The 27,782-nt window shown below is 45.4% G+C and overlaps 1 protein-coding gene and 2 non-coding genes across 3 annotated transcripts in view; 1 reads left to right on the top strand and 2 right to left on the bottom strand.

Annotated features, from left to right (window-relative positions):
• Positions 1-2,189: 2,189 nt before the first annotated feature.
• trnap-cgg (transfer RNA proline (anticodon CGG)) lies at positions 2,190-2,278 on the bottom strand. Its single transcript is given in 2 exon segments — positions 2,190-2,225; positions 2,243-2,278. It is a non-coding gene; the product is annotated as a tRNA-Pro (tRNA).
• A 2,998-nt stretch (positions 2,279-5,276) lies between these two features.
• On the top strand, positions 5,277-5,358 carry trnas-gcu (transfer RNA serine (anticodon GCU)). Its single transcript has one exon. It is a non-coding gene; the product is annotated as a tRNA-Ser (tRNA).
• A 979-nt stretch (positions 5,359-6,337) lies between these two features.
• LOC134359121 (equilibrative nucleobase transporter 1-like) overlaps positions 6,338-27,782 on the bottom strand; it is a 44,516-nt gene continuing 23,071 nt past the window's right edge. Inside the window, exon 13 of the mRNA XM_063072090.1 lies at positions 6,338-6,426. Within this exon, the coding sequence (XP_062928160.1) occupies positions 6,338-6,426 (89 nt within the window). The remainder of the gene's footprint in view (positions 6,427-27,782) is intronic.

Below are 27,782 nucleotides of genomic sequence, written 5' to 3'. Positions count from 1 at the left end.
TCCTCAGTGCTTCAGCCGTCCCAATCGTTACTCAGCAGTCCAGTCAGTCCATTGGGTTTTCCTTTGGATTATTGTATGTGAGTGATGGTGAACGGTTCGTTCTTCGCCGCGATGAAATATCTTAATGCTTACGGATGTGATAACATCACATGACGTCAAGAGCGCAGCATAAAATATTTGCACAATTCTTCAGTCGATCAAAGCAGCATCGTCGACTGTGTGGATTTGAACTTGCTTCACAGATGGGTAATTTATTTGGTTATTCAGGTTGCTACTGATTTGAGTGATACGGCATTCACACACACTGGTTCAATACACACTGATTCGCCTGCCCAACTTTAAGGCAGTAATTCACTTCAAGTATTGACACATTACGTGACCTGCGTGAAATAAATCAAAACAGCTTTATTTGAGAAACACCCAGCAGGTCTTTCTCAAATAAAACACCTAATGCAAAACGGGCCTCTATTCAGTTACCTGAACGGATTGGAAATTTTCATCAACAGGATCAGAATCAGAATCCAGTTTAATATCACTAATACATGGGGTGAATTTTGTTGCTTTGCACTGCAACACACACACACACACACACACACACACACACACACACCTCACTGTGTGAACAAAATTTCTTTCCAGTTTAACAGGCCTTTCCTATATCAGGATGATAAAAAGAAACAGTGCAATATACTCCAAGTAATATATACAAATACATACAAGAAATAGTGAAAAAGAGAACAAATATAGTGAGGTAGTGTTTATGGGTTGGTTTACTGTCCGTTCAGAAATCCGAAAGAAACTGCTCATAATATGTTGGGTGTGTATCTTCAGGCTCCTGTACCCCTCTCTGATGGTTGTAATAAGAAGGAACGTGTCCTGGGTGATAAGTCCTTAACAATGAATGAGGCACCGCCTTTCGAGGATGTCCTCGCTCCTGGGCCATGATGGAGATGGCTGAGTTTGGAACCCTCTGCAGCTTTCTCCGATCCTGTGCAGTGGGCTATCCACAGCAGACGGCGATGCAACCAATTAGAATGTTCTCCATGGTACATATGAATAAATTTAACAGAGTCTTTGGTGACATATTAAATCGCCTCAGACTGAAACATAGCTGTCTTCTTCCTCAGCCATGTTGACACGCATGAACTGGAAACTGCTCACCTTTTCGAATGCTGATCACTCGAAGAGGACTGGAGCCTGTTCCCTTCCTGAAGTCCACAATCAACTCCTTGTTCTCGTTGACATTGAGTGTGAGGTTGTTGTTGCGACACCCCTCAACCAGCTGATTTACTTCACTCCTGTGCGTCTCCCCCTCAGCATCTGAGATTCTGCCAACAATAAACGTTGCAAACGAAATCTGGGCTGACATTGTCACTTTCAACTGAATATCCTATGATCGTTTTGTTCTCAATTCTTCCTTATATCCATTCTCAGTAAGTTCCTCACCACCGTCATTTAATTAATAATCTCACCTGCGGACAAGGTGCTCGCGAATTGGGGTGAAGAGCAGAATTTCAACTCACAAGTTGGATCGGCAGAAACTGGGATCAGAGTTAAAACTGCAGTTCTCAATTTCGGCACAATAGAGTGACCAATGTGAGGGAGGGGCGTTGGATTCGGGTTTGTCCCTCAGTTTCCGCCGTATTGGTTAAGTTCTCTGAAATTTCCAGTCACTTTTCTCCTGCCTGGCAAACGGGAGAAGTAAGCAAATTTAAGTTCGCTTGTGTATTTCTTGCTCTTCACCAACAAAACCTAAAGCACCCATCAATAGGTAGATCGATAGTTTTCCACATGCTCACTGTGAACAAAGTCGCTGTCCAGTTTAACAGGTCTTTCCCATAACGGGATGATAAAAAGAAACAGCGCGATATACTCCAAGTAATAGCAACATAATCTCCAACTCCGATACTCAGTGTTCTGAAGGCCAGCGTGCTTTATATATTTTCACCAGTCCTGCATATCACACAGCTTTCGGCGAACTATGCACTTCTACACATTGGCCCCTCATTTACATTGAACTCCCCAGTGCTCTCTCCCTTGTATAATATAAACAGTACGATAGGCTAACTTTCCAAAATTTTTCATTTCGTACGACAGTTCATTTCCCACTTGTTCTGTTTTTAGTAAATTACCTCCTGCGTCGAAGTAAATCGACGATAATGAGTAAATCGATGATAATGTCTAAAAGCGGGCTCGTCCGGGATTTGAACCCGGGACCTCTCGCATACCCTAGCCGTTATCACCCGAAGCGAGAATCATACCACTAGACCAACGAGCCCTCCTCTATCTAATTTCATTTTGTAGGAAAACCATTGTCATTCCTTGATGAGAGAAGAGATTGGAATCGAATTATGGCAGATCCGTAATCCTTGGGGTTTAGAATGAGCAGGCATGTTTCGAACAAAAAGAAGAGAAATACTTTAACGGAAAGGTGAAATATCTCTGCCCGAAACGTCGACTGTTTATTTATTTCCATATACGCTGCCTGACCTGCTGAGTTCTTCCAGCATTTTGTGTGTGTGTGTGTGTGTGTGTGTGTGTGTGTGTGTGTGTGTGTGTGCGTGTGCGCGCGCGCGCGCGCGTTGCTCAAGATTATGAGGCATCCTGACAGGGTATATGCTGGGATGATTTTGTCAGTAGAAGAGTCTTTCTTAAACAAGTGGACGTTATGTAAAACAAAAGCATCTTCTTCTTGCGCGGGGTGGCGAATCCCTGAAATTCTCTGCTCCACCCGCTGGCGGAGCTGGATAATTAGAACAACTTAAAGTGGGTGTACATAGATGTTTGTTCTGCCTTTGGATAAATGGCACAGCTGAAGAGGTAAGACTGGGACCAACTGCCGCAAATCCGTCTCGCTCTCCGCTTAATTACTTCGATTGTCCTTTCGCTGAAACTTATCTCCGCGACGTCCTCTTCCAGCTCCACCACCCCTTCACTCTCTGCATTTATCTGTTTTCAGTAACTACGTCAGAAATCACACAGACATTTCCATTCTTAACAGTACAACTCATCAGCCACTCACACCCCATGTGTGATTGATATCATCCTTGCCTTCAGCAGATTGTTGTATGTCTGGGAAACGGCGGAGATGGAGATGAGATGAGAGAGGGGAAAGCATGTTTGTGACAGTCGCGGCGACAACGAAAATATCGCGAAAGCCGATATATTATATCCTGAATCACGACTTATCGCGTGTGGAATGACAGATTTGTTTAATGGAAGAAGCAAAGATGTTGCAGGGCAAAACTGGTGGTCAAATGATGAAAACAGGGAGACAAAGGGAGGGAGAATGCCAAACTGTCCAGAGTGAGATTCGAACTCACTTCTCCAGTGGAGACTACAAACCGAAAGAAACGCCTTAGACCGCGCGGGCAAACTGACGTTGATGAACGAATTATGACTAAATTTACTATTGCAGTCAATCAAGTGATTCATATCTATTCGCGTTTTCGGGTATGGGGGCGGGGTCGGTGCAAACAAAAGCCTCTTTTTCAGCTTGTTGCTATATTTTAGAAGCCGGTGGCGTTTGCCCTGGCAGACAGGCTGCGAACAGAAGTGAATGGGCTAGACGAGAGCAGATAAGGTTAGGCTAAATTGTGATTACAGTCAGGGCAGACAGGTTGGGTTGAATCTCCTGCCGAGGTTGCTGTGTTATCCTGCTGCATTTTACAGAACCTGTCCCGACAGCTGGTGTAGTCATCAGATATATTATCGCTGTGTGAAGTTCCCTCAGCCGTCTGCTATTTCTTAGAGTTTCACAGCGGGATTGGCCAAGCTACAGGACAACAACGTTTGCGTCCTCACACCTCGGTCTGAACCTTGATGTCTCGATCCCTATCCGATCGTTGTCTCTCGCTCCAAACCTCGCCATGCTTCCGGAACCAGTATCGCGGTTCCTTGCGTATCACAATGTCAATCAGGACACGACCCCGCGTGCGCTCCCGATGAAAGGGAAATGTATGTTTAAGATACTTTCCCAAAGCTTATGAAGTTCAGCTGCGGTGTCTCGTCTGCTGAATGTGAGGCACACGTCCTTTTCCAAGCAGCAGCAGCTCCCGACAGTTTGAGGAATTTTACCCCTTTATTTACCAGCGGGCTTGCAGAAATACATCACAGACAAGCAAGATACATAAAATTAAATGTTCCGTGAAACGAAGACGCGCTATTAGGTTAAGTTGCCCGTTAATGAAGACGCGGGACACTGTTCAAAATCGATGCATTTAAAACAGAATAGAACCAAAACTTCCAGTTGAGTAAAGCAACCACGACAGGACTCGAACCTGCAATCTTTTGATGATTTCTATTGAACACTTAAGTCAGAAGCCTTATCCGTTATACCACACAACAACACCAATTGAAAACACCGAAAGACAGAAATGTAAAGCTTGCTAACTGCGGTGAAGAATTTCCATGTGCGCAGGGATTTCCAGATCGAACTAAAGGTAGCTGCACGCTGTGTATTTTTTATATCCCAGATGAAAGTTCAATGTTAATATTTCTCTATTCCTGTTTCTCTATGTTCCATTAAATTTAATGTGCCGTTTATCGGTTTCTGCAATATGGAAAGAATTCTCGAGGCACACGTGGGTCGCTTAAAATGTGTACCGAAAATTCTGCCAGCGCTACGGGGCTTAGCGCCGGCGTTATATCCTGGGGATGGAATCGGCGAAAACAGGCCAATAGATGGAATAATTTATTGATAAAGAGAACGTGCTTTCTTTTTTGATATTTCTCGTATGCCAGATCCGAGCAGTTAACGGTTCGCGTCCGTTAAGCGGTGGGAAGTTCGGATCATTTGCTGCGGTCCCCAGGAAGTTGTCCACTCCCACCCCCCGCAGTTTTTGTGTAATGGAGTGGTTATCGGGTTATCGCGATTGGCCAATACGCTCAAGGCAGTTAGTTTGGAACCAAATACCATCTTCTTCTAATACCCGGTTACTTGAAATCAAGGAATGTGATAAGAAAACAACTGAATATTTATTTAATGCAATATAGTTTTATCTCATTCCACTACCCAAAATACTCACAGCTTCTCAGTGTTACAGTCCACGAAATCGAGCCCTTCTGCACAGTGCGATGATAGCGTCTGAGACGCCGATAATAGCTACTGCAGTTCCATTTCCCTGTGGTTGCCCATATCTTTCTACGTCTTCTTTACCAATGTCCATGAATTCTGGAAAGCATGGAAGAGCGACGTAAATAGGACACACAAAAAATATATGGAACATAAACGGAGATTGTAGATCCTTTAAAGAAATATAAAATCTCGCATAACCGACGAGGTGGCCGAGAGGTTAAGGCGATGGACTGCTAATCCATTGTGCTCTGCACGCGTGGGTTCGAATCCCATCCTCGTCGTTGTAGTTTTCACATAAACACTAAAGAGCAACCCCAGCTTTTGTCGTTCATTCAAGTTCATCTTCAAGTTTACGGTCATCCGACGTACACAGCTAAACAAAACAACGTTTCTCAGAGACACAAACAGCACGTAAAATAATATTAACACTAAAATATTATCCGTTAATAAAATTACTTTCTACAGATGCAGAAGCTGACATAACGTGCAATAGGACGAAAATTAAATATTTAACGGTATAATGCCACTGTCTTAAATAATATGTACTGGGCACCAGGTGGGTGTTCAGAAGTCTCACAGACTGGGTGAAAGAAGGTGTTAGACAGCCCAACTGTGGTACGTTCTGTCTGAGGGTAGGAGGTCAAAGATAATATGGGACAGTGGGGCCGATGGAAGCGGTCCTTGACAATACAGAGCCCTGCGGATGCAGCGCCTCTGAGATTATGGGGAGAGAAACCCCGATGATTCTCTCAGCAGTCAACACACATCAAAGTTGCTGGTGAACGCAGCAGGCCTCGCAGTCCACTTTGCGGCCAGATGCCTTGTAGTTCCTGTATCAAACGGTTGTACTGCTGGTTAGGAAACTGCCAGTGGTGCTGCGGTTAAACGAGTTTAGAATGGAGGCGGTGAGCCTCTCTCCCCTCAATCTCCCCAGGAAGTGGATGCGATGCTGTGCCTTCTTGACTAAAGAGGTGGGGGTGGGGAACCGAGTGAGATCGTCCGTGATGTGCACTCCAAGAAATTTGATCCTCCTGACTCTGCACGGATGTGCAGCGGCCGGCCTGCAACTTACTGAATTCCATTTTCATCTCTTTAGTCTTGTCGAGGTTGAGACTCAAGTTGCTGTGTTCGTAGCGGTCCGCAAGCCGCTGTGCCTCCTCTCTTACTATTGTTGCTGGTGAGGCCAGCCCCTGACGTGTCATCAGCGCTCTTAATCGTGTGGTTACTGCGAGGTTTAGCAGTACAGTCGTGTCAGCAGTGTTAGCGGATGTCGGGCTGGGGTGGTGCGCCCGTGTTCATGGTGATGGAGCTAAAGATATCACTTTCAGCACTGGCTGTCTGAGGTTTCTCTGTAAAGAAGTCCAAGGTCCAGTTACAGAGAAGGGCGTAGAGACGCAAACAAGGGCATTTGCAATTCGGAAGAGGGTTTGGTTGGTGATACATGAAGAAAACCGATGTTCACAATTAGAGTTGGTCACCAAATTTGGCGCATTGGGAATGGCGTGAATGTCGAGATAAGATGCAGTGTCGACGGGTTTCGCCTTTCCCACGCTTCGTTTTCAGTCCCTTCGCAGAACAGCGAACTGCGAATGGTGAGAGCGGTCCTGGGAACCACGTGCACATTTCCCGAAGGGCGTGACGTTGAAATCACCAGAGGTAAATAACGCTTACAGACAACGGGGTGCAGATCACTGCGCGAGGGCGCCGGGTATGTTCTCCGGGACAGCGGAAGAGCGGAGTGATGGCCTATCCGAAGAAGAGAAGAGCCACAAAGGCTATCAAAGAGGCTAGCAGTAAACACAGAAAATATAGTCTGCAGGAACTACAGACTTGACCCGAGTGTTCACCCTCAAACTGTGTCTTGAATTCCCCCTTGATGTGATCATTTATTTGTTGGGGTTTCTTCACAGAAGATCTCTTATTAAACCCACCTCCTTAAACAGAGCTACTACAAAATGACCTATTCCTGAGTAGGTTCTGTAACATACTGCTGTAAGAACCAGCCTCCGAACACCCCACAAATTTCTTCTCCATTGCCCCTTGCCAGGTTGATTAGTTTAATTCATACATAGATTAAAGCAAGCGCGTACAAATCGCGGGAAGAACTCGGCAAAGAGTCGAAATTTCATGTTGAGAACCCTCATCAGAACTGGAAAGAAAGAGGCAGAAGTCGGAAAAAGAAGGTGGAGGAGGGCGGAGGTAGTTGACAGGTGGGGAGGAGGTGGGTGGTGAAGGGTGTGCTCTGAGGAACTGAGAGCTGACATGTTGAACAGGTAAAGGGTGAAAGAATAATGAATCTCACGGAGGAAGGCAGTGGACCATGGGGAAAAAAAAGAAAGATGAGGGGAACCGTAACGAATTGATGAGCAGGTCATGATGGCAGGAGAGGTGAAACGAAGGGATTCACAGAAAGGGGAATGTGGTGAGAAAGACCGCATTTATTGTGATCAAAAATTGTGATCTATTTACAATATTTGCACGGTCCCAGCGGCTTCTCTGCTCCCCGCTCCCCGCAGGCTGCCTCCTCACCATCTGACCCCCACCCCCCACCCCACCAATTGGCCAGCTCAGATGCATGATGACGTCACAAAGGGAATTTCCGTTTTTGATGTCATTCCCTCAGCAACAGGGCCAAAGAGAGGTGCAGCCTGGGTGAGGCTCCCCCGGGGCGGAGTGTGAGGAACTGAGCTGAAGTGGGGTCAGTCTGTATTTGCTGTGGTCCCAAAGAGTGAGACGTAGTGGGATTCTCTTGCGGTTCGCAGGTTGACGTGGAGAGATGGAAAGGATGTCGACTGGATAGGACAACTGCTGCTTGTTCTCTGCCATAGCCACGTGAGTGCGGACCTCGTCCCCTCACATCCTCTGTAACCTTCTCCCGCCTTGGCTCCCTCTCAAATCTCTGCTCTCCTCCCTCTGTCGCCCCTTCTGCATAATCACTTTCCCTCCCCTTTCAGGTTTCAGACCTGGTACAAGTAATCTACTGCAGGGATCCGAGCTGGGTTCTCTGCTGTTTTCCATATATGATTCGAATATGAATGTGGTTAGCATGTTTAATAAGTTTACTGATATCCGCAAAACTGGTGGTTTGGTTAGCGAGAAAGTAAATAAAGTAGATGGAATTTAAATCGGGGAAGTTCAAAACGTTGCACTTTGCAAATTAAATCAAGGCAGGTCTTAAGCCACAAGTGGCAAGACCCTGGGAGTGCTGTAGAATACAAAGACTGGTAACCTATGCTTGGAGCCAAAAGAGTTGGGGGAGATCTTAAATTAATTCTTTGCACCTGTATTTATTCAGGAGATGGACATAGAGTCTATAGAAGTGAAGCAAAGTGGTATCGACTTCATGGACTCAATACAGATGACAGAGGAGGAGGTGTTTGCTGTCTTGAGCAAATTAGGGTGGATAAATCCCCAGGTCCTGACAAGGTGCTCCCTCGGAAACTGCTAGGGCCCTAGCAGAGATATCCTAAGCGACAGGTGAAGTACCAGAGGATTGGAGGATAGTCATTGGTGTTCTGCTGTTAAAGAAAGGCTCTCAAATAAACTAGAAAATTAAAGCTGGCAAGCCTGACATCAGTAGTTGGAAAGTTATTGGAAGGTATTATAAGGGTTGGGGTATATGGACATGGACTGATTAGGGATGGTCAATGTGGCTTTTTTTTGTGTGTTGGGTCATGTCTAAACAATTTTACACATTTTTGAGGAAGTTGCCAGGAAAGTTGATGAAGGCAAGGCAGTGAATATTGTCCACATAAACTTTAGCAAGGCACTTGACAGGTTCCTCCGTGGGAGGTCAGTTGAAAAGGTTCAGTCGCTCGGCATTCAAGATAGGTGATAATTTGGATTAGACATTGGAGAAGCTAGAGAGTGGTAGTAGATGGTTCCTTCTCTGACTGGGGGCCTGTGACAAGTGGAGTGCTGCAGGGATTGGTGCCAGGTCCATGTTGTTTGTCATCTATATCAGCAATATAGATAACTGGTTCAACAAATTTGCAGATGACACAAATTTGGGGTGAAGTGGCAGCAAGGAAGACTATCATGGCATGCAGCGCGATCTGAAACAACTGGAAAATGGCCGATTGAATTTAATGCAGACATGTGCAATGTGTTGCACTTCGGTAGTACTAACCAGGATAGGTCTTACACAGTGAATAGTAGGGCACAGAGGGGTGCTGTGGAATAAGGGATCTGTATCTGGGAATACAGGTCTGTAATTCATTGAAAGTGGCGTCAAAGGTAGATAGGGGCATCAAGAAAGCTTTTTGGCACACTAGACTTCATAAATGAAAGTAATGAGTACAGGAGATGGGATGTTATGTTGAAGTTGTATAAGACATTGGTGCAGCCTAATGTGAAGAGTTGTGTGCAGTTCCGGTCACCTACCTACAGGAAAGATGTTAATAAGGATGGAAGAGTCCAGAGACAACATACGGGGATGTTACTGGGACTACGGGATCTGAGTTACAAGGAAAGATTGGAACGTAGAAGACTGAAGGGACATTTGAAAAAGCTATACAAAATTATGAAAGGTATAGATAGGATAAATACAAGCAAACTTTTTCCACTGAAGTTGCAAGGGACTACAACTAGAGGTCATGGGTGAAAGGTGAGAAGGTTAAGGGGCCATGAGGAGAAATTTCTTCACTCAGAAGGCCGTCAGGGTGTAGATGAGCTGCCAGCACAAGTGGTGCATATGAGCTCGATTTCAAACTTTAAGGTAAGTTTGGGTAGGTACATGGATAGTAGGGGCTTGGAGCGCCACGGTCTGGGTGCAGGTTGATGGGAGCAGGCAGATTAAATGATTTAGCATAGACTAGATGGGTTGAAACAGAGAAACTTAGAAAAAACTACATCACAATACAGGCCCTTCGGCCCACAATGCTGTGCCGAACATGTCCTTACCTTAGAAATTACCTAGAGTTACCCATAGCCCTCTACTTTTCTAAGCTCTATGTACTTATCCAGGAGTCTCTTAAAAGACCCGATCGTATCCACCTACACTACCATCGCTGGCAGCCCACTTCATGCACTCAGCAGTCTCTGTGTAAAAAACTTACCCCTGACATCTCCTCCATACCTACTTCCAAGCACCTTAAAACTGTGCCCTCTTGCGCTAGTCATTTCAGCCCTGGGAAAAAGCCTCTGACTATCCACACGATCAATGCCTCTCATCATCTTATACACCTCTACCAGGTCACCTCTCATCCCCCGTCGCTCCAAGGAGAAAAGGCCGAGTTTACTCAACCTATTCTCATAAGGCATGCTCCCCAATCCAGGAAGCATCCTTGTAAATCTCCTCTGCACCCTTTCTATGGCTTCCACATCCTTCCTGTAGTGAGGCGACCAGAATTGAGCACAGTACTCCAAGTGGGGTCTGACCAGGGTCCTATATAGCTGTAACATTACCTCTCAGCTCTTAAATTCAATCCCACAATTTATGAAAGCCAATACCTTCTTAACCACAGAGTCAACCTGCGCAGTAACTTTGAGTGTCCTGTGGACTCGGACCCCAAGATCCCTCTGATACTCTACACTGCCAAGAGTCTTAACATTAATACTACATTCTGCCATCATATTTGACCTACCAAAATGAACCACTTCACACTTATATGGGTTGAACTCCATCTGCCACTTCTCAGCCAGTTTTGCAACCTATCAATGTCCTACTATAACACCCTGACAGCCCTCCACACTATCCACAACACCCCCAACCTTTGTATCATCAGCCAGTTTACTAACCCATCCCTCCACTTTCTCATCCAGGTCATTTATAAAAATCACAAAGAGTAGGGGTCCCAGAACAGATCCCTGAGACACACCACTGGTCACCGACCTCCATGCAGAATATGACCTGTCTACAACTACACTTCGGCTTCTCCTGCCCTGAAACTCCTGCCCCGATAAGGGGTACCTTATGAAATGCCTTGCTGAAATCCATATACACTACATCTACAGCTCTACCTTCATCAGTGTGTTTAGGCACAACCTCAGAAAATTCAATCAGGCTCGTAAGGCACGACCTGCCTTTCACAAAACCATGCTGACTATTCTTAATCATATTATGCCTCTCAAATGTTCATAAATCCTGCCTCTCAAGATCTTCTCCATCAACTTACCAACCACTGAAGTATAACTCACTGGTCTATAATTTCCTGGGCTATCTCAACTCCCTTTCTTGAATAAGGGAACAATATCTGCAAACCTCCAATCCTCTGGAACCTCTCCCGTCCCCATTGATGATGCAAAGATCATCGCCAGAGGGTCAGCAATCTCCTCCCTTGCTTCCCGCAGTAGCCTGGGGTACATCTTGTCCAGTCCAGTGACTTATCCAACTTGATGCTTTCCAAAAGCTCCAGCACATCCTCTTTTTTAATATCTACATGCTCAAGCTTTTCAGTCCGCTGTAAGTCATCCCTACAATCGCCAAGATCCTTTTTCCATAGTGAATACTGAAGCAAAGTATGCGTTAAGTACCTCTGCTATCTCCTCCGGTTCCATACACACTTTTCTACTGTCACACTTGATTGGTCCTATTCTCTCACGTCTTATCCTCCTGCTCTTCACATACCTGTAGAATGCCATGGGTTCTCCTTAATCCCGTCTGCCAAGGAGTTCTCATGGCCCCTCCTGGCTCTCCTAATTTCATTCTTAAGCTCCTTCCTGCTAGCCTTATACTCTTCTAAATCTGTATAATTACCTAGTTTTTGAACCTTTCATAAGCTTTTCTCTTCTTCTTGACTACATTTACAACAGCCTTTGTACACCACGGTTCCTGCACCTTACCATCCTTTCCCTGTCTCATTGGAACGTACCTATGCAGAATTCCACGCAAATATCCCCTGAACATTTGCCACAATTTTTCCCAAGTTCCTGCGTGATAGCCTCATATTTCCCCTTACTCCAATTAAATGCTTTCCTAACTTGTCTGTTCCTATCCTTCTCCAACGCTATGGTAAAAGAGATAGAATTGTGATCACTATCTCCAAAATGCTCTCCCACTGAGAGACCTGACACCTGACCAGTTTCATGTCCCAATACCAGATCAAGTACAGCCTCTCCTGTTGTAGGTTTATCTGCATATTGTGTCAAGAAACCTTCCTGAACACACCTAACAAACTCCATCCCATCTAAACTCCTCCCTCTAGGGAGATGCCAATCAATATTTGGGAAATTAAAATCTCCCACCACGACAGCCCTGTTATTATTACATCTTTCCACAGTCTGTTTCCCTATCTGCTCCTCGATGTCCCTGTTACTATTGGGTGGTCTATAAAAAACACCCAGTAGAATTATTGTTCCCTTCCTGTTCCCAGCTTCCACCCACAGAGGCTCCATAGACAAACCATTCCATGGCTTCCTCCTTTCCTGCAGCCGTGACACTATCTCTGATCAACAGTGCCACGCCCCAACCTCTTTTGCCTCCCTCCCTGTCCTTTCTGAAACATCCAAAGCCTGGCACTCGAAGTAACCATTCCTGCCCCTGAGCCATGCAAGTCTCTGTAATGGCCACAACATCATAGCTCCAAGTACTGATCCACGCTCTAAGCTTATTCGCTTTATTTATAATACTCCTCGCATTAAAATAGACACATCTCAAACCATCAGTCTGAGTGCATCCCTTCTCTATTACCTGCCTATCCTCCATTTCGCACTGTCTCCAAGCTTTATCTATTTGTGAGTCAACCTCCCTTTCCTCCGTCCCTTCAGTTCAGTTTCCACCTCCCAGCAATTCTAGTTTAAACTCTCCCCAATAGCCTTAGCAAACCTCCCTGCCAGGATATTGGTCCTCCTGGGATTCAAGTGCATCCCGTCCTTTTTGTACAGGTCACACCTGCCCCAAAAGAGGTCCCAATGATCCAGAAATCTGAATCCCTGCCCCCTGCTCCAATCCCTCAGCCAAGCATTTATCCTCCACCTCATTCTATTCCTATACTCACTGTCACGTGACACAGGCAGTAATCCCGAGATTACTACCTTTGCGGTCTTGCTTCTCAACTTCCTTCCTAACTCCCTATAGTCTGCTTTCAGGACCTCCTCCCTTTTCCTACCTAAGTCATTGGTACCAATATGTACCACGACCTCTGGCTGTTCTCCTTCCCACTTCAGGATATCGTGGATGCGATCTAAACCATCCCAGACCTGGCACCTGGGAGGCAAACTACCATCTGTGCTTCTTTCCTGCGTCACAGAATCGCCCGTCTGACCCCCTAACTCTAGAGTCCCCTATCACTGCTGCCATTCTCTTTCTTTCCCGACCCTTCTGAGCCACAGGGCCAGACTCTGCGCCAGAGGCGCTGCCACTGTTGCTTCCCTCAGGTGGGCTGTCTCTCCCACCCCCAACAGTACTCGAACAGGAATACTTATTGTTAAAGGGGACAGCAACAGAGGTAGTCTCTAGCCTCTGACTCCTGCCCTTCCCTCTCCTGACTGTTACCTACTTCTCTGTCTCCCGAGGCCCCGGTGTGACTACCTGCCTATAGCTCCTATCTATTACCTGCTCACTCTCCCTGACCAGACGAAGGTCATCGAGCTGCATCTCCAGTTCCCTAACGCGTTTCCTAAGGAGCTGCAGCACAATGCACCTGGCACAGATGTGGCCGTCCAGGAGGCTGGGAGTCTGGGCTGGCTGGGTTGAAGGGCCTGTTTCTGTGCTGTACTTTTCTATGACGTCACCATTAGTAGTGATGAAGTTCTATGGAAAGTGACCCTTCATCAGTCAGGACACTGAGTACAAGAGTTAGGATGTATTGTTACAACTGTACAATATTTTTGAGACTCCAGTGGATTATTGAATACAGTTGATGTCATCTAGCAGCAGAAAGGATGTGATTCAGCTGGAGACGGCGCAGTAAAGTCTCACAAGGATATGACTGCTACCAAGCTACAAGGAAAGAGTAGAGAGTCTGGAGCTATTTTGTCCACAGTGCAGAAAGGTGTTGTTGACATTCTAGAGATATCTAAGATCTTGAGGGGAATGGTTGATGAAATGAATAGTTGTAGTCTTTTTCCAGGGGGAAGCCATCGGTTTTTTTTGGTGAGAGGACAATGATTTAATGGGAGCTGGGAAAAGCTCGTTCACATAGAAGGTGGTCTGTATATGGAGTGATATTTAGACAAGTACATGGATTGGAAAGGGTTTTGAAGAAGATGTAGCACGGTACCAGTCCCTTCCAGTCCATTGAGCCAGCGTCACCCAGTTACACACATGTGACCCTATTAACCTTTGTGAAGGTGGGAGGAAACCCACATACACACGGGGGTTGGGGGGGCGGTACTGGGTGGGGGGAGGGAACGCACAGACAGCACCAGAATTGAACCCGAGTCCAGGCACTATAGTCCAGATCCATCTATTGGGTAACGGCAGAACAGCCGGACTTACTCAACAGAGGCAAAGACAAGACCGGTCCTCCCGCAGGGCAACGGCAGAACGGCCTGACTTACCCCACGGAGTCGAGGACAAGAGGAAACAAACACCGAAGAATGACAGACAGTTCCCTCTCCGCATCGGAGTCACAGTTACGGCCAGCAACCTCGGCTGGCTACAGAAACAGATGGATCCCTACCTATCTCAGAGTGGCTGACGGCCACTCAGCTGGCCCTGCAAACGGCCGAATCCATACCGCAAAGACAGCTCCGACTACTGACAGCAAGGCTCCATGAAGCGATGGTTCTTCAACGCGGCCTAAAGATGGCAAGTGCTCGCTCTCGTCTTCCACCGGCAGGTTGCTCCCAGAGGATCTTGGCAAGATGAGCCAGCAGCCCAGACTCGACCCCAAGGCTACTTATATTCCAAGCCCCAAGATGGGAATCAGGTGCCTATGATTAACCCAACCAAAACAAGGGACGGCTGGAAGACCCGGAGTCCTAAGCCCACAGACCGGACCATGACCCGGAATGCGGACTTAACGGACCGGACCATGACAGACACATTTTAATTCCACGTCCCATTCCCATTCTGATATGTCTATCCACGGCCTCCTCTACTGTTAAGATGAAGCCACACCCAGGTTGGAGGAACAACAACTTATATTCCTTCTGGGTAGCCTCCAACCTGATGGCATGAACATTGACTTCTCTAACTTCCGATAATGCCCCACCTCCCCTTCACACCCTACCCGTTATTAATCAATCAATTAATTAATTAATTAATATTATTATTATTATTAATTTTTTTCTCTGTCTCTCTCACTATACTTGCCCATCGTCTGGGCTTCCCCCTCCTCCTTTCTTTCTCCCTAGGCCTCCCGTCCCATGACCCTCACCCTTCTCCAGCGTCATATCCCTTTTGCCAATCAACTTTCCAGCTCTTAGCTCCATTCCTCCCCCTCCTGTCTTCTCCTATCATTTCGGATCTCTCCCTCCCCCTTCCTCTTTCAAATCTCTTACTATCTCTTCTTTCAGTTAGTCCTGACGAAGGGTCTTGGCCCGAAACGTCGACTGTACCTCTTCCTATAGATGCTGCCTGGCCTGCTGCGTACACCAGCATTTTTTGTGTGTGTTGCTTGAAATTCCAGCATCTGCAGATTTCCTCGTGTTTGCTATCTTCTTATAGCCTTCTCCTGCTTTGTGGGCATTACTTATTTTAATTTTCAGAGTGCTAGGCAGCTGCTTAGAGGAGCCCATGGCTGCTGATTGTTGGGACAAGGTTTGAGGAGTCAGGGTATTTATAAAGCTTTGAAATTTGCATCTCCTGGCCTTTCCTAACGATGACTGTGAACAAGCCATAGCCCTAACAAGCTAATTAAGGTTTGAGACCTTGGTAAAAGTTATCTGAGAGCTCAAATCTCTTGGGGTGCCCAAACATTTACATGGTGCTCCTTTCCTTTTTTCACTCTAAAATTGTACAAAACAAAAATAATACACAAATCTTGCTTAAAATGTTGAAAAGAATGTTTCATTTTTAACTTTATGACTTTTGGAGTTCAGATCATGTTCTACTCCCTTAACTATTCACAGTAACAGAAATTTTGACCAGGGGTGCCCAAACTTTTGCATACCACTGTATACTGTTTGTCAGCATATACAACCCTGAGATTCATTTTGTTGCAGGCATACTCAATAGATCCATAATAGAATCGATGAAAGTCCACGCCAACTTGTGTATTCAACCAATGTACAAAGGACACAATCTGTGCAAATACAAAAATAAAGAAACAATATAATAAATAAATAAGCAATAAATATCGAGAAATGCGATGAAGAGTGCTTGAAACCAAGTCTATAGGTTGTGGGAATATTTCAGTGATGAAGTGAAACTGAGTGAAGTTACTCTTTTTGGTTCAAAAGCCTGATAGTCGAAGGGTAATAACTATTCCTGAACCTGGTGGTTTAAGTCCTGAGGTTCCTGTACCTTCTTCCTATTGGGAGCAGAGAGAAGAGTTCATGTCCTGCGTGGTCGGGTCCTTGATGATGAACGCAGCTTTTTTGCATCAATGTTTCTTGTAGATGTGCTCAAGATGGAGGGAGCTTTACACGTGCTAGACTGGGCCGTATCCACTACTTTTTGTAGGATTTTCTGTTATAGGGCATTGGTGTTTCTATGCTAGGCTGTGATGCAGACCGTAAATATATTCTCCACCACAGATCTATAGAGTTGATCAAATTTTTGAATGTCATGCCGAGTCTTCGCTAACTCCAAAGGAAGTAGGGACGTGGCCATAGTTCATGGGCCTCTGGGTTCCTCCTCCTGAGATAAATAATCAATCCCTTGGTCTTGCTGATATTGAGTAAGGAGTTGTCTTCATGGCACCACTCAGCCCAATTTTCAATCTCCCTTATTTATGCAGATTCGTCACCGCCTTTGATTTGGCTTACGGCAGTGGTGTCATCAGTGTAGTTGAATATGGCTTTGGAACTCTGCTTAGCCACATAGTCATAAGTGTAAAGCAAGCATGAGTATACCTATACACGCTTCAGTATGAAACAAGCAGAGCATGGAGGCTAATCACACAGCCTTGTGGTGCACTTGTGCTGATGGAGACCATGGAGGAGATGTTTCTGTCAGTCCGAACAGACAGGGTGTGCAAGTGAGGAAATCGAGGATCCAATTGATCAAGAAGATTTTGAGGCCAAGGTCTTGAAGCTTATTAATTAGTTATGAGGGGATAATGATATTGAATGCTGAACTGTGGTCGATAAAGAGCATCCTGATGAATGGATCTTTGTTGTCCGTATGTTCCAGGGTTGAGTGAAGAGCCGGTGAGATAGCATTTGCCATGAACATGTTGCAACCGGCAAACTGGAGCGGATACAATTTACTTCTCAGACAGGAATTGATATGTTTTATCCCCAAACTCTCAAAACACTGTGGATGTAACTGGACGACCTTCATCGAGGTAGGTTATCACGTTCTTCTTAGGCATCTCAGTGAATACTCCAGGCAGTTGATCAGCCTTTAGTATTTAGCCAGGTACCCCGTCTGGGCCGATGCTTTTCGTCGGTTCATCTTCCTGAAGGCTGCTCGCACGTCAGCCTCAGAGACAGAAATCACAGGATCATCAGGGGCTGTGTGAATTCTTGATGGTTCCTCCATGTTTTGATAGTCTCTCCATGTTTTGATGGTCAAAGCGAGCATAGAAGGAATTGAGCTCACCTGGAAGCGAATCGCAGTAGTCGCCTATGTTGCTTGATTTGTGATGATATTCAAGCCCTACCATAACTGTAGAGCACCTTCCGATGACTCAAGTTTAGTCTGGAATTGCCAGTTTTCTCGTGACATAGTCGTCCGGAGTTTTTACCTGGATCTCTTGTAAATCTCCTTGTCACGAGACTTGAATGCCTCAGATCTGACCCTCAGCAGACTGTGGTTCATCCAGGGCACTTGGTTGGGGATGACTCTGAATGATTTTCTGAGGACACACTGATCTACAACTCCATCTCCAAGTCCATGACAACCAAAGTGTATTTATCAGATCCGCAGATGAGTCCTTGAACGTGGCTCAGTCCGCCAACTTGAAGCAATGGCATAACTACTCCTCTGCCTCCTGTGACCACCTTTTTGTTATCCTATTCTCTGGAGCTTTGCTCTCTAGCCCCTGCCTGTATGCAGGTAATAGAAGACAGACCAGGTGATCAGATTTACGGAAATGCGGTCTGGGCATGCAACGGCTGGCATTCCTTACCTTAGTATAACATTAGTTGAGTGTGTAGGTACCTTTAAATGCATATGGTAATTGGGCAGGGCTTTCTTCACACAAGCCTGGTTTAAGTCACCGACTATGATTTGAAATGTGTCAGAATGGCTTCTCTCTTGTTTGGAGACAGCATCATGCATTATCTCAAGAGCTTGATTATGGTCGGCCACGGGTGGTATGTAAACTGCAGTCAGGATTATGGAGAATTCTCCTGGCAAATTCAATGGACGGCATTTGACCATTAAGTGTACAAGATCAGAGAATCTGTCTCCACTAATTCAGTACTTGCCCCGTCATCTATTGTTCCTTGGTGATTCAAGTGCTTATTTAGATGGTCCTTAAATGCAGGCCTGCATCGACTTATTTCTGCATCAATCCTTCAGCCAGTGTGTACCAGATTGTAACCTCCCTCTGGGTAAAAGAAGAAATTCTTCCTCAGCTCTCCTCTAGACATCTTCCTCGCCACCTTGAACCTCTGCTCTTTTGTTGTACACAGCTCTGCATTGAGTCTCAGATTTATACCCACAGAAAAAGATCCTTCATTCCAACTGACCCACTCCCATACGTCTGCATTTAGCACATATCCTTCTGAACTTTTCCCATACATTAACCTGTCTACGTGTCTTTAAAACCCAACAATTATACCCAGCTCTACCACTTTGCACGTACCACATGCCCACTACATTCTGTGTAGAAAATGTGGTCCCTCGTATCCTTTTTAAATCTTTCCCCGCTCACTTTAATATGACGCCCTCTAGTTTTAGACTCCCCTGAGCTCCGAAAAGCCTGTGTCCATTCACACTATCAATGCACCTCATAATGTTATGTCCTCTCTAAATTCATCCCTCATCCTCCTGTGCTCCAGAGCAATAAAGGCCCAGTCTATGCAGTCTCTCCTTATAACTCAAACCCTCCATTTCCACAATATCCTGGTGAATCTCCTCTCCAGCGCCATCCAGATGTGGATCAACTAATCTTTTAACAAGTCCTTCCCAGACTTTTAATCTGTGTCTAGGATAATGGATGTATTTATCCCAGGTGCATTCTTCACGCTCTCTGCCTGTTCCCACCACCTTCTGGGATTTCTATACATGTAAATCAACGTCCCATTATTCTTCAATATTTTTGCAGCCTTGCCATTCCTTGTGTGCCCTGTCTTTATTTAACTTCACTGTGCATCGCCTCACAGTTATCAACTGAAATCCCATTTCCCGCTGTCCTGCCCAATTTATTAGATTATTCTGTAGTCCAAGACCACCCTCAATTTCAATCTATGAACTGTCTTTATGATCCTATCTACTTCTGATGCCACTTTCAATTAATTATAGGTCTGTATTCCCAGGTCCCTCAGTTCTACCGCATAGAGTCCTACCATTCACTATGTACGCCCCTGCCCTGGTTGTTCTACACATTTATCTGCATTAAATTCTACACGCCATTTTCAGCCCTTTTTTAAAAACAGGTCCTCAGCCCGCTGCAGGTTTTGATAGTCTTCCTCACTGTGCACTACCCACCCAAACTTGGTGTCATCTGCAAATTTGCTAGTCCATTTTACCAATATTATCATCCACATCATTGATAGAGGTGACAAACAACAACGAACCAGTACCAATCCCTTCGGCACTCCACTTACAAGGGGATGTGACTTAGGCATTAAAATTGAGGGATAGCGTTAGCGTTGGCCGCAGAGCTTTTCCCCATATCACAAGTAGATAAAGCTGCTGGTATTTGGGTTAATTTCAGGGAGTAAAAGGGTTAGAGATGATCTGAAGAGGACCCAGGCGGTGGTGAGTACCTGGAGCACACTGCCGGAGAGAGCAGTGAAAGCAGAGTTGCTGATGTTATTTCAGAAGTGTCCAGTCACACATTTGAATTACGCAGGCTACAGGCCAAGTGCTAGAAGCTGGGATTAACTTGAATAAGTGCCCACTTGTTGGTATAGAGGCGGTGGGCAGACCTGCCTGCTTTAGGATGGTAAAATTCTGTGGTAGTGGGAAAGAACGAATCTGCTATTAGAAACCTGTAAACCAGATAAATACGGTAATCATATTCACCATCTCTCTGTCTCGTTTACCGGTTTAACCTGGCCTCAGGTTATACAGGTATTAATTTTATCCCAATGGGTGCGCGCCATGATGGCGTAACGCTATTACAGCCCGAGGAGTCGGAGTTCGAAGTTCAAACCTGGCGTTCTCTCGGAGACTCTGTATGACCTTCCTGTCGAATGTGTAGATGAAGTACGTGTGTACCGGACTCCGTCTCTTAAGTCACATTTTCGTTTATCCAAGGCGAACAACCCTGGCTTCCGCAGACTGACCCACACCAGCGGTACACATAGGATCATAGCGCATGGCGAGGCCACTCGGTCCATCTAGCCTGCCTCGCCATTCGATACGATCATGGATGATCGCATCTCCTCGTCTCTGCGAATTGCCCACAACCTCCATTCCTCCCACTTTAAAAAATCTACCTCTCCCTGTTAAGCACCGCTGAAGATGTTATTACTTTCAATATCTTCATCTATTCTTCTTCTCAATTCCTAGGAGTACTAACAGAATGCATTATCCACTCGTGATAGGATTGTCTCTCATTCCCATACAGCCGATTTAATTCTAACTGAAATGCTTACGAGTATGACCTTTCCGAAACGAGTGAACGAGAACTGCGCTCAGCGCCCCAGATGCGGCCACACCAGAGCCTATACATTCGGAACATTACGTCCCTAATTCTAAACTCCAGCTCTCGTGCAGTAAGGACCACTACATTTGCTTTCCTACACGGTGACAGGTCAGTGAAGAGCGCCCAGGTCTGCCGTTGCAGTGGAGTGTCCCTCTCTTCAAGAAGGGAGGAAGAGAGAAAACGGGGAATTATAGACCGGTTAGCCTGACGTCGGTGGTGGGAAAGATGCTGGAGTCAATTATAAAAGATGAAATTACGACACATCTGGATAGCAGTAACAGGATCGGTCCGGTCAGCATGGATTTACGAAGGGGAAATCGCGCTTGACTAATCTTCCGGAATTTTTTGAGGATGTAACTATGAAAATCGACAAGGGAGAACCAGTGGATGTAGTGTACCTGGACTTTCAGAAAGCCTTTGATAAAGTCCCACATAGGAGATTAGTGGGCAAAATTAGGGCACATGGTATTGGGGGCAGAGTACTGACATGGATTGAAAATTGGCTGGCTGACAGAAAACAAAGAGTGGCGATTAACGGGTCCCTTTTGGAATTGCAGGCGGTGAGCAGTGGGGTACCGCAGGGTTCAGTGCTGGGACCGCAGCTGTTTACAATATATATTAATGATTTAGATGAGGGAATTAAAAGTAACATTAGCAAATTTGCCGATGACACAAAGCTGGGTGGCAGTGTGAAATGTGAGGAGGATGTTATGAGAATGCAGGGTGGCTTGGACAGGCTGGGTGAGTGGGCAGATACATGGCAGATGCAGTTTAATGTGGATAAATGTGAGGTTATCCACTTTGGTGGTAAGAACAGGAAGGAAGATTATTATCTAAATGGAGTCAAGTTAGGAAAAGGGGAAGTACAACGAGATCTAAGTGTTCTTGTACATCATTCCCTGAAAGCAAGCATGCAAGTACAGCAGGCAGTGAAGAAAGCTAATGGCATGCTGGCCTTCATAACAAGGGGAATTGAGTATAAGAGCAAAGAGGTCCTTCTGTAGCTGTACAGGGCCCTGGTGAAACCACACCTGGAGTACTGTGTGCAGTTTTGGTCTCCAAATTTGAGGAAGGACATTCTTGCTATTGAGAGAGTGCAGCGTAGGTTCACAAGGTTAATTCCCGGAATGGCGGGACTGTCATATGTCGAAAGATTGGAGCGACTGGGTTTGTATACTCTGGAATTTAGAAGGCTGAGAGGGGATCTTATTGAAACATACAAGATTATTAAGGGATTGGACACGCTGGAGGCAGGAAGCATGTTCCCGCTGATGGGTGAGTCCAGAACCAGAGGCCACAGTTTAAGAATAAGGGGTAGGCCATTTAGAACGGAGTTGAGGAAAAACTTTTTCACCCAGGGAGTGGTGGATATATGGAATGCTCTGCCCCAGAAGGCTGTGGAGGCCAAGTCTCTGGATGCTTTCAAGAAAGAGATGGATAGAGCTCTTAAAGGTAGCGGAATCAAAGGTTATGGGGATAAGGCAGGAACTGGATACTGATTGTGGATGATCAGCCATGATCACAGTGAATGGTGGTGCTGGCTCGAAGGGCCGAATGGCCTACTCCCGCGCCTATTGTCTATTGTCTATTGTCTAATACTGCTGTTCTGTCAATGAGCGGCCTCTGGGCGCAATGATTGAATCTGGATAGCCTACACGTTGGATCATCGGACTTCTAATCTGAGCGTCCATGTGTCTTCGCTGTTCGAGCGCTGGTTTTAAATTCACATGATCCACTCACAATACCCTGGGTCCAATAAAGAAAGACATTTGCACGCTGATCAAGTTACAATAATATTCAGATTTGATCTTTATTTAAATCTCCAATCATTACGTTTTTTTTTGCAGTAAAATTATGAAATTGCTGAGAGGGAGCATTCAGTTGAGTTCTTCCCCCCAGCCCACCCCGCCCAACAATCATGACAGCGGTTGTGCTTAGAAACCGTTAGGGGTAGGAATGCAATGTCTTCAGTTCCTAGCAGTTCTATGCCCTCAGTCCAAATTAACCTCTCACTCAGAGCCTGACTCCGACTGCCTTTATCAATCCCTTCTCAGATACTCCCTTGAAAGCTCTGATTGGCTGAGTGTGATTTTACCAGAAGTAAGTCATTCTCTCCATTGCAAAGTTTCTTGAGTCAGATTGTCTGCGTAAAATGATATATTGTAAGGTAAGCTATTGAATTACTTTTTTTTAAATAAACAGATAATACGAGCATAATAAAACAGAAGCAGGAGACGGTCATAGTTACACTATGTGTATCTACCAGAGTCCCTTAGCTGCCGGTCCTAGATTTAAAAAAAAATTCTAGGAAGTGTATATAGAAAATATTTAAAGAAATAACATTTCTATAGTTCTTTCTGTCAATAGAACGTCAAAATCAAAGCCAATTTTCTTTCCAAATGCACAAGCACATGTAGTCACCTGTGTAACAAAAACAATTGCGGCAGCTTTACAGGGACGTCGTATCATATAAGCAGTGGATATTCACTTTGAGTCTCATCAGTTATATGTAATTGTAATTTCATAATGGTAGGGCGCAGAGTGGGACGGCAGTTTTGCTGCCTCGGAGGCCCGGATTCGATCCTGATCCATGGCGTTGCCTGGGAGTTTCGGCTGTGATTTCAAGGGTTTCCACAGTGAAGTCCGGTTTCTCGACCGCTCAAAGTCGCTGATAGGTTAGCGACCGCTGCCAATTGTTCTCGGTGTTTAGCTGAGTGGTGTAGTCAGCGATGGGAATGAGGAGAGCATGACACCCAATCAGTGTCCGTGGGTCAAAGGGAGTACCTACGAGCTGTTTGACACAGGTAGATATGAACAGATCTTTGATGTTCAGAACGGACTCGGCGGGCCGAAGGACCAGCTCCTGTTCTCTATGATTCTGTTTTGGAGAGCTCAGTCCTGATACAGAGCAAGGAATTATCCATTTTACTTTCTGAATCTGGGTCATGACTTGGTTGAATACACTGTACAATAACCTACCCAGAAAAATAATTTCCTTTTGTATTTACACTCTCCGCACCCATTCCACTGCTGAAAGGAGAGACTCTGCTCCATAGAAAAGGCGTGTCAAAAGGGCAATGTTACTATAGGCATGGAGAATTTCAATATGCAGGTAGATTGGGAAAATCCGGTTGCTGGTGGATCCCAAGGGAGTAACTTGTAGAGTGCCTACAACAAAGCTTTTCAGAGCAGCTTGTGGTTGACCTCATTAGGGGTTCCACTATTTTGGATTAGGTGTTGTGTAATTGACCAGATTTGATCAAATAGCTTAAGGAAAATAAACCCTTAGGAGGCAGTGATAATAATGTCCTTCCCTACCATCCCATGAGCCTCCACATCCAACACATCATCATCCACATCTTCCACCATCTCCAAAGGGGTCCTATCACTAAAAAATATCTTTACATCCCCTTCCTCCGTGATTCCCTTGTCCATTTGTCCCTCCCTACTAATCTCCCTTCTGGTACTTATCCCTGCAAATGGCCCAAGTATTAGACCTGCCCATTCACTTCTTCCCTCACTCCATTCAAGGCCCCAAATAGTTCTTCTAGGTGAGCCAACACTTCACCTGCCGATCTGCTGGGGTCATCTATTGTGTCTAGTACTCCCGATGTAGCCTCCCCTAGGCTGGCGAGACCTGTCATAAATTGGGGGATCACTTTGTCAGGAGCTCCGCTCCATCCACCAAAAGGGGAACTTTGCAGTGGCCAAGCATATTAATTCCGATTCCCATTTCCATTCCGACATGTCAGCCCATGGCCTCTTGCGCTAAGATGATGCTACTCTCAGGATGGAGGAGCAACACTTTATATTCCATCTAGATGACCTTCAATCTGATGGCATGGATATTGATTTCTCCTTCAGGTGAAAAGTTCTTTTTCGCTCCCCCTCACCTCTACTTCTGTTCTCCATTCTGGCCTTTTACCTCTCCAACCTGCTTATTACTTCACCCCGGGTCCCCTCCTCCTTCCCTTTCCTCTATGGTCCACTCCCCTCTTCCATCAGTTTCCTTCTGCAGCCCTTCACTTTCCCACCCATTTGGCTTCACTCATCACCTTCTGCCTAGCATTCTTCCCAGCCCCACCTTTGTATTTTGTTGTCTTCCCCTTCCATTTAGTCACAGAGAAGGGTCTCGACAGATTTTTCATTGCTGTGGATGCCGGTGATTGATATCACAGGGTTGGTGTTAGTACCGCTTCTTTTTACGTTGTATCTCAATGCTTTGGATGACAGAATCGATGGTTTTGTGACCAGTTTTGCATATGATACAAAGGTCGGTGGAGGGGCGCGTAGAGTTGAGGGAACAAGAAGGGTGCAGTGGAGTTGGACATGTTAGGAGAAATGGCAAATAAAAGGCAAATCGAATAATGTCCGGAGGTGAATGGTCATTATCTTTGATAGAAGGAATAAAAGCACGGACTGTTTTCTAATTGGGAAGAGAATGAAAAAATCCGAGGTACAAAGGGGCTTGGAAGTCCTCGTGCAGGATTCTCGAAAGGGTAATTTGCTGGTTGAGTCAGTGGCAAAGAAGGCAAATACAAAGTTAGCATTAATTTCGATGGGACTACAATATGAGAACAACGCTGTAATGCTGAGGTTTTATAAAACACTAATGAGGCCTCACTTAGAGTTTTGCGTTCCTTTACAAAGGATGATTCTGGGAATGAAAGGCCTATTGTATGAGGAACAATTGTCGGCACCGGGCCTTTACTCGCTGTAACTTAGAAGAACGAGGGGCGATCGCAATGAGGCCCATTGAATGTTGAAAGGCCCAGATAGAGTGGATGTGAAGAGGATGCTTCCTATAGTAGGTGTGGCGGCCAAAAAAAAATCCAAAATCATAAGAATTGCCGGCAGTCTGCGACCCCACGGAGTTGTTATACTTGCATGACACGCCCACAGTTCGGACGGTTGCTCTAAAGAGTCAAATTCCTTATTTCGATCCTTTGATAGCAATTACCAAACATGCAGTAAACATTATTGAGCGTTATCTCAGCGCTCAGCAAAAGATAAGACCTCCGGGTCCCAAGCTACAAATTGCCACGAAATAAGCATGGATACATAACTTATTCCCATCGCTTTTACCACGCCCCCACTGTTGTGACTAGTCACATACTAAATACGCAGCACAAAATACATAGTTCCTACAGCAGGGGAGTCTAGGACCAGAGAGAACAGGGCCTCAGATTAGAGGGACGTCTGTTTAGAATGGAGATGAGGAGGGATTTCTGTAGCCAGAGGGAGGGGAATCTGTAGAAATCGTTGAAACAGGCGGCTCTGCAGACCAGGTCATTGAGTGTATTTAAGTTGAAGGTTGATAGGTTCTTGATTAGTCAGAGCGTGAAATGTTACGGGGAGAAGACAGGAAAATGGCATTGAGAGAGAAATGGATCAGTCCTGAAGAAATGGCTAAGCAAACTCGATGGGCAGAATGGCCTAATTCTGCTGCTATTTCTTATGGTCTTGTTGACGTTCTCACTGTCCATCGCCGTACCAAGTGAACCGTAAGCATTTCCCGCGGGTCCTGGCTCTATCTGAGTTATCAGTTCTCTCTCCACGAACTTTGTCCCCAAATACGCTTTTGGATGAGGGAATTCTCTGCTCACATACAGTGCCGACTTGTACACTGAGGTCAGCAACCCTTGCTTAATTTAGATCGTTGACAAAGACCAACCTTACCGGAGGTTTACCTCCCACGGAGCAGAAAGTACAACGGATCTCAAGGTTGAAAAGTACAATAAGGTTCCTGTCTGGCTGGCAGGACTTTAATTAATTTACAGAACAAAACACTGATTATGAAAATCTACATGAATTGTGAAGCTTACACAATTGACTGCCAGTTAAGGCACATATTAACAAAATTAAAAAGTTCAGTGATTTAGGCTTTTGTGCGTATGTGTGTGTGTGGGGTGAGGGAGAGTGTGGGATGTAATTGAAATGTCAGCGGGGATTACAGTAACAGGTATCTAGGTAAATCATAAGTCGGTGTGGGAATAATTGGGTCATAAAAACGAATGATTTTAACTTCCATATTATTTGCTGGGACTGCCACAGTTCTAAGGGATTAAATGGGCAGCATCTGTGTCCAGGAATGTTTACTGATGAAGTCTATAGGTAGCCCTCCGAGTGAAGGAGAAACGTTCAACCGCTCCTCAGGAAACGAGGCTTGGCAGGTGGCTGTTGCGTTAGTGGGGTGCACTTTAGAGTCATAGAGAAGTACAACACAGCAACTGGCTCTTCGGCCCATCTAGTCACGCCAAAACCATTTAAACTGCTTACTTCAATTGATCTGCACTGGGACCATATTCCTACTATCCATGTGCCTATCCAAACTTCTCTTGAACGTTGAAATCGAGCTCGCATGCCCCACTTCTGCTGGCAGCTCATTCCACACTTTCAGGACCATCTGAGTGAAGAAGTTTCTCTCATGTTCCCCTTAAACCTCACCTTTCACCCTTAATCCATGACTTCTAGTTGTAGTCCCGCCCAACCTCAGTGGAAAAAGTCTGTTTGCATTTCCCCGATCTATACCCCTCATAATCTTGTACACCTCTGTCAAATCTCCTCTCAATCATCTACGTTCTAAAGAATACAGTCCTAAACAATTCATACTTTCCTTTAAACTAGGGTGCTCCAGACCCAGCAACATCCTCGTAAAATTTCTCTGCACTCTTTCAACCGTGTTTACATCTTTCCTGTAGGTGGGTGACCAGAACTACACACAATACTCCAAATTAGGCCTCACTAACGTCTTGTACAACTTCAATATAACATCAAATCTCCTGTACTCAATACGTTGAAATATGAAAACCAATGCATTAAAAGCTTTCTTTGTGACCCTATCGACCTGTGACGCCACTTTCAACGAATTATGGACCTATATTCTTAGATCG

The sequence above is a fragment of the Mobula hypostoma genome, chromosome 19 (assembly GCF_963921235.1).
Source record: "Mobula hypostoma chromosome 19, sMobHyp1.1, whole genome shotgun sequence".
NCBI lineage: Eukaryota > Metazoa > Chordata > Chondrichthyes > Myliobatiformes > Myliobatidae > Mobula > Mobula hypostoma.
Note: the sequence above shows the minus strand (reverse complement) of the source record. Positions and strands in the feature narration are given on the sequence as shown.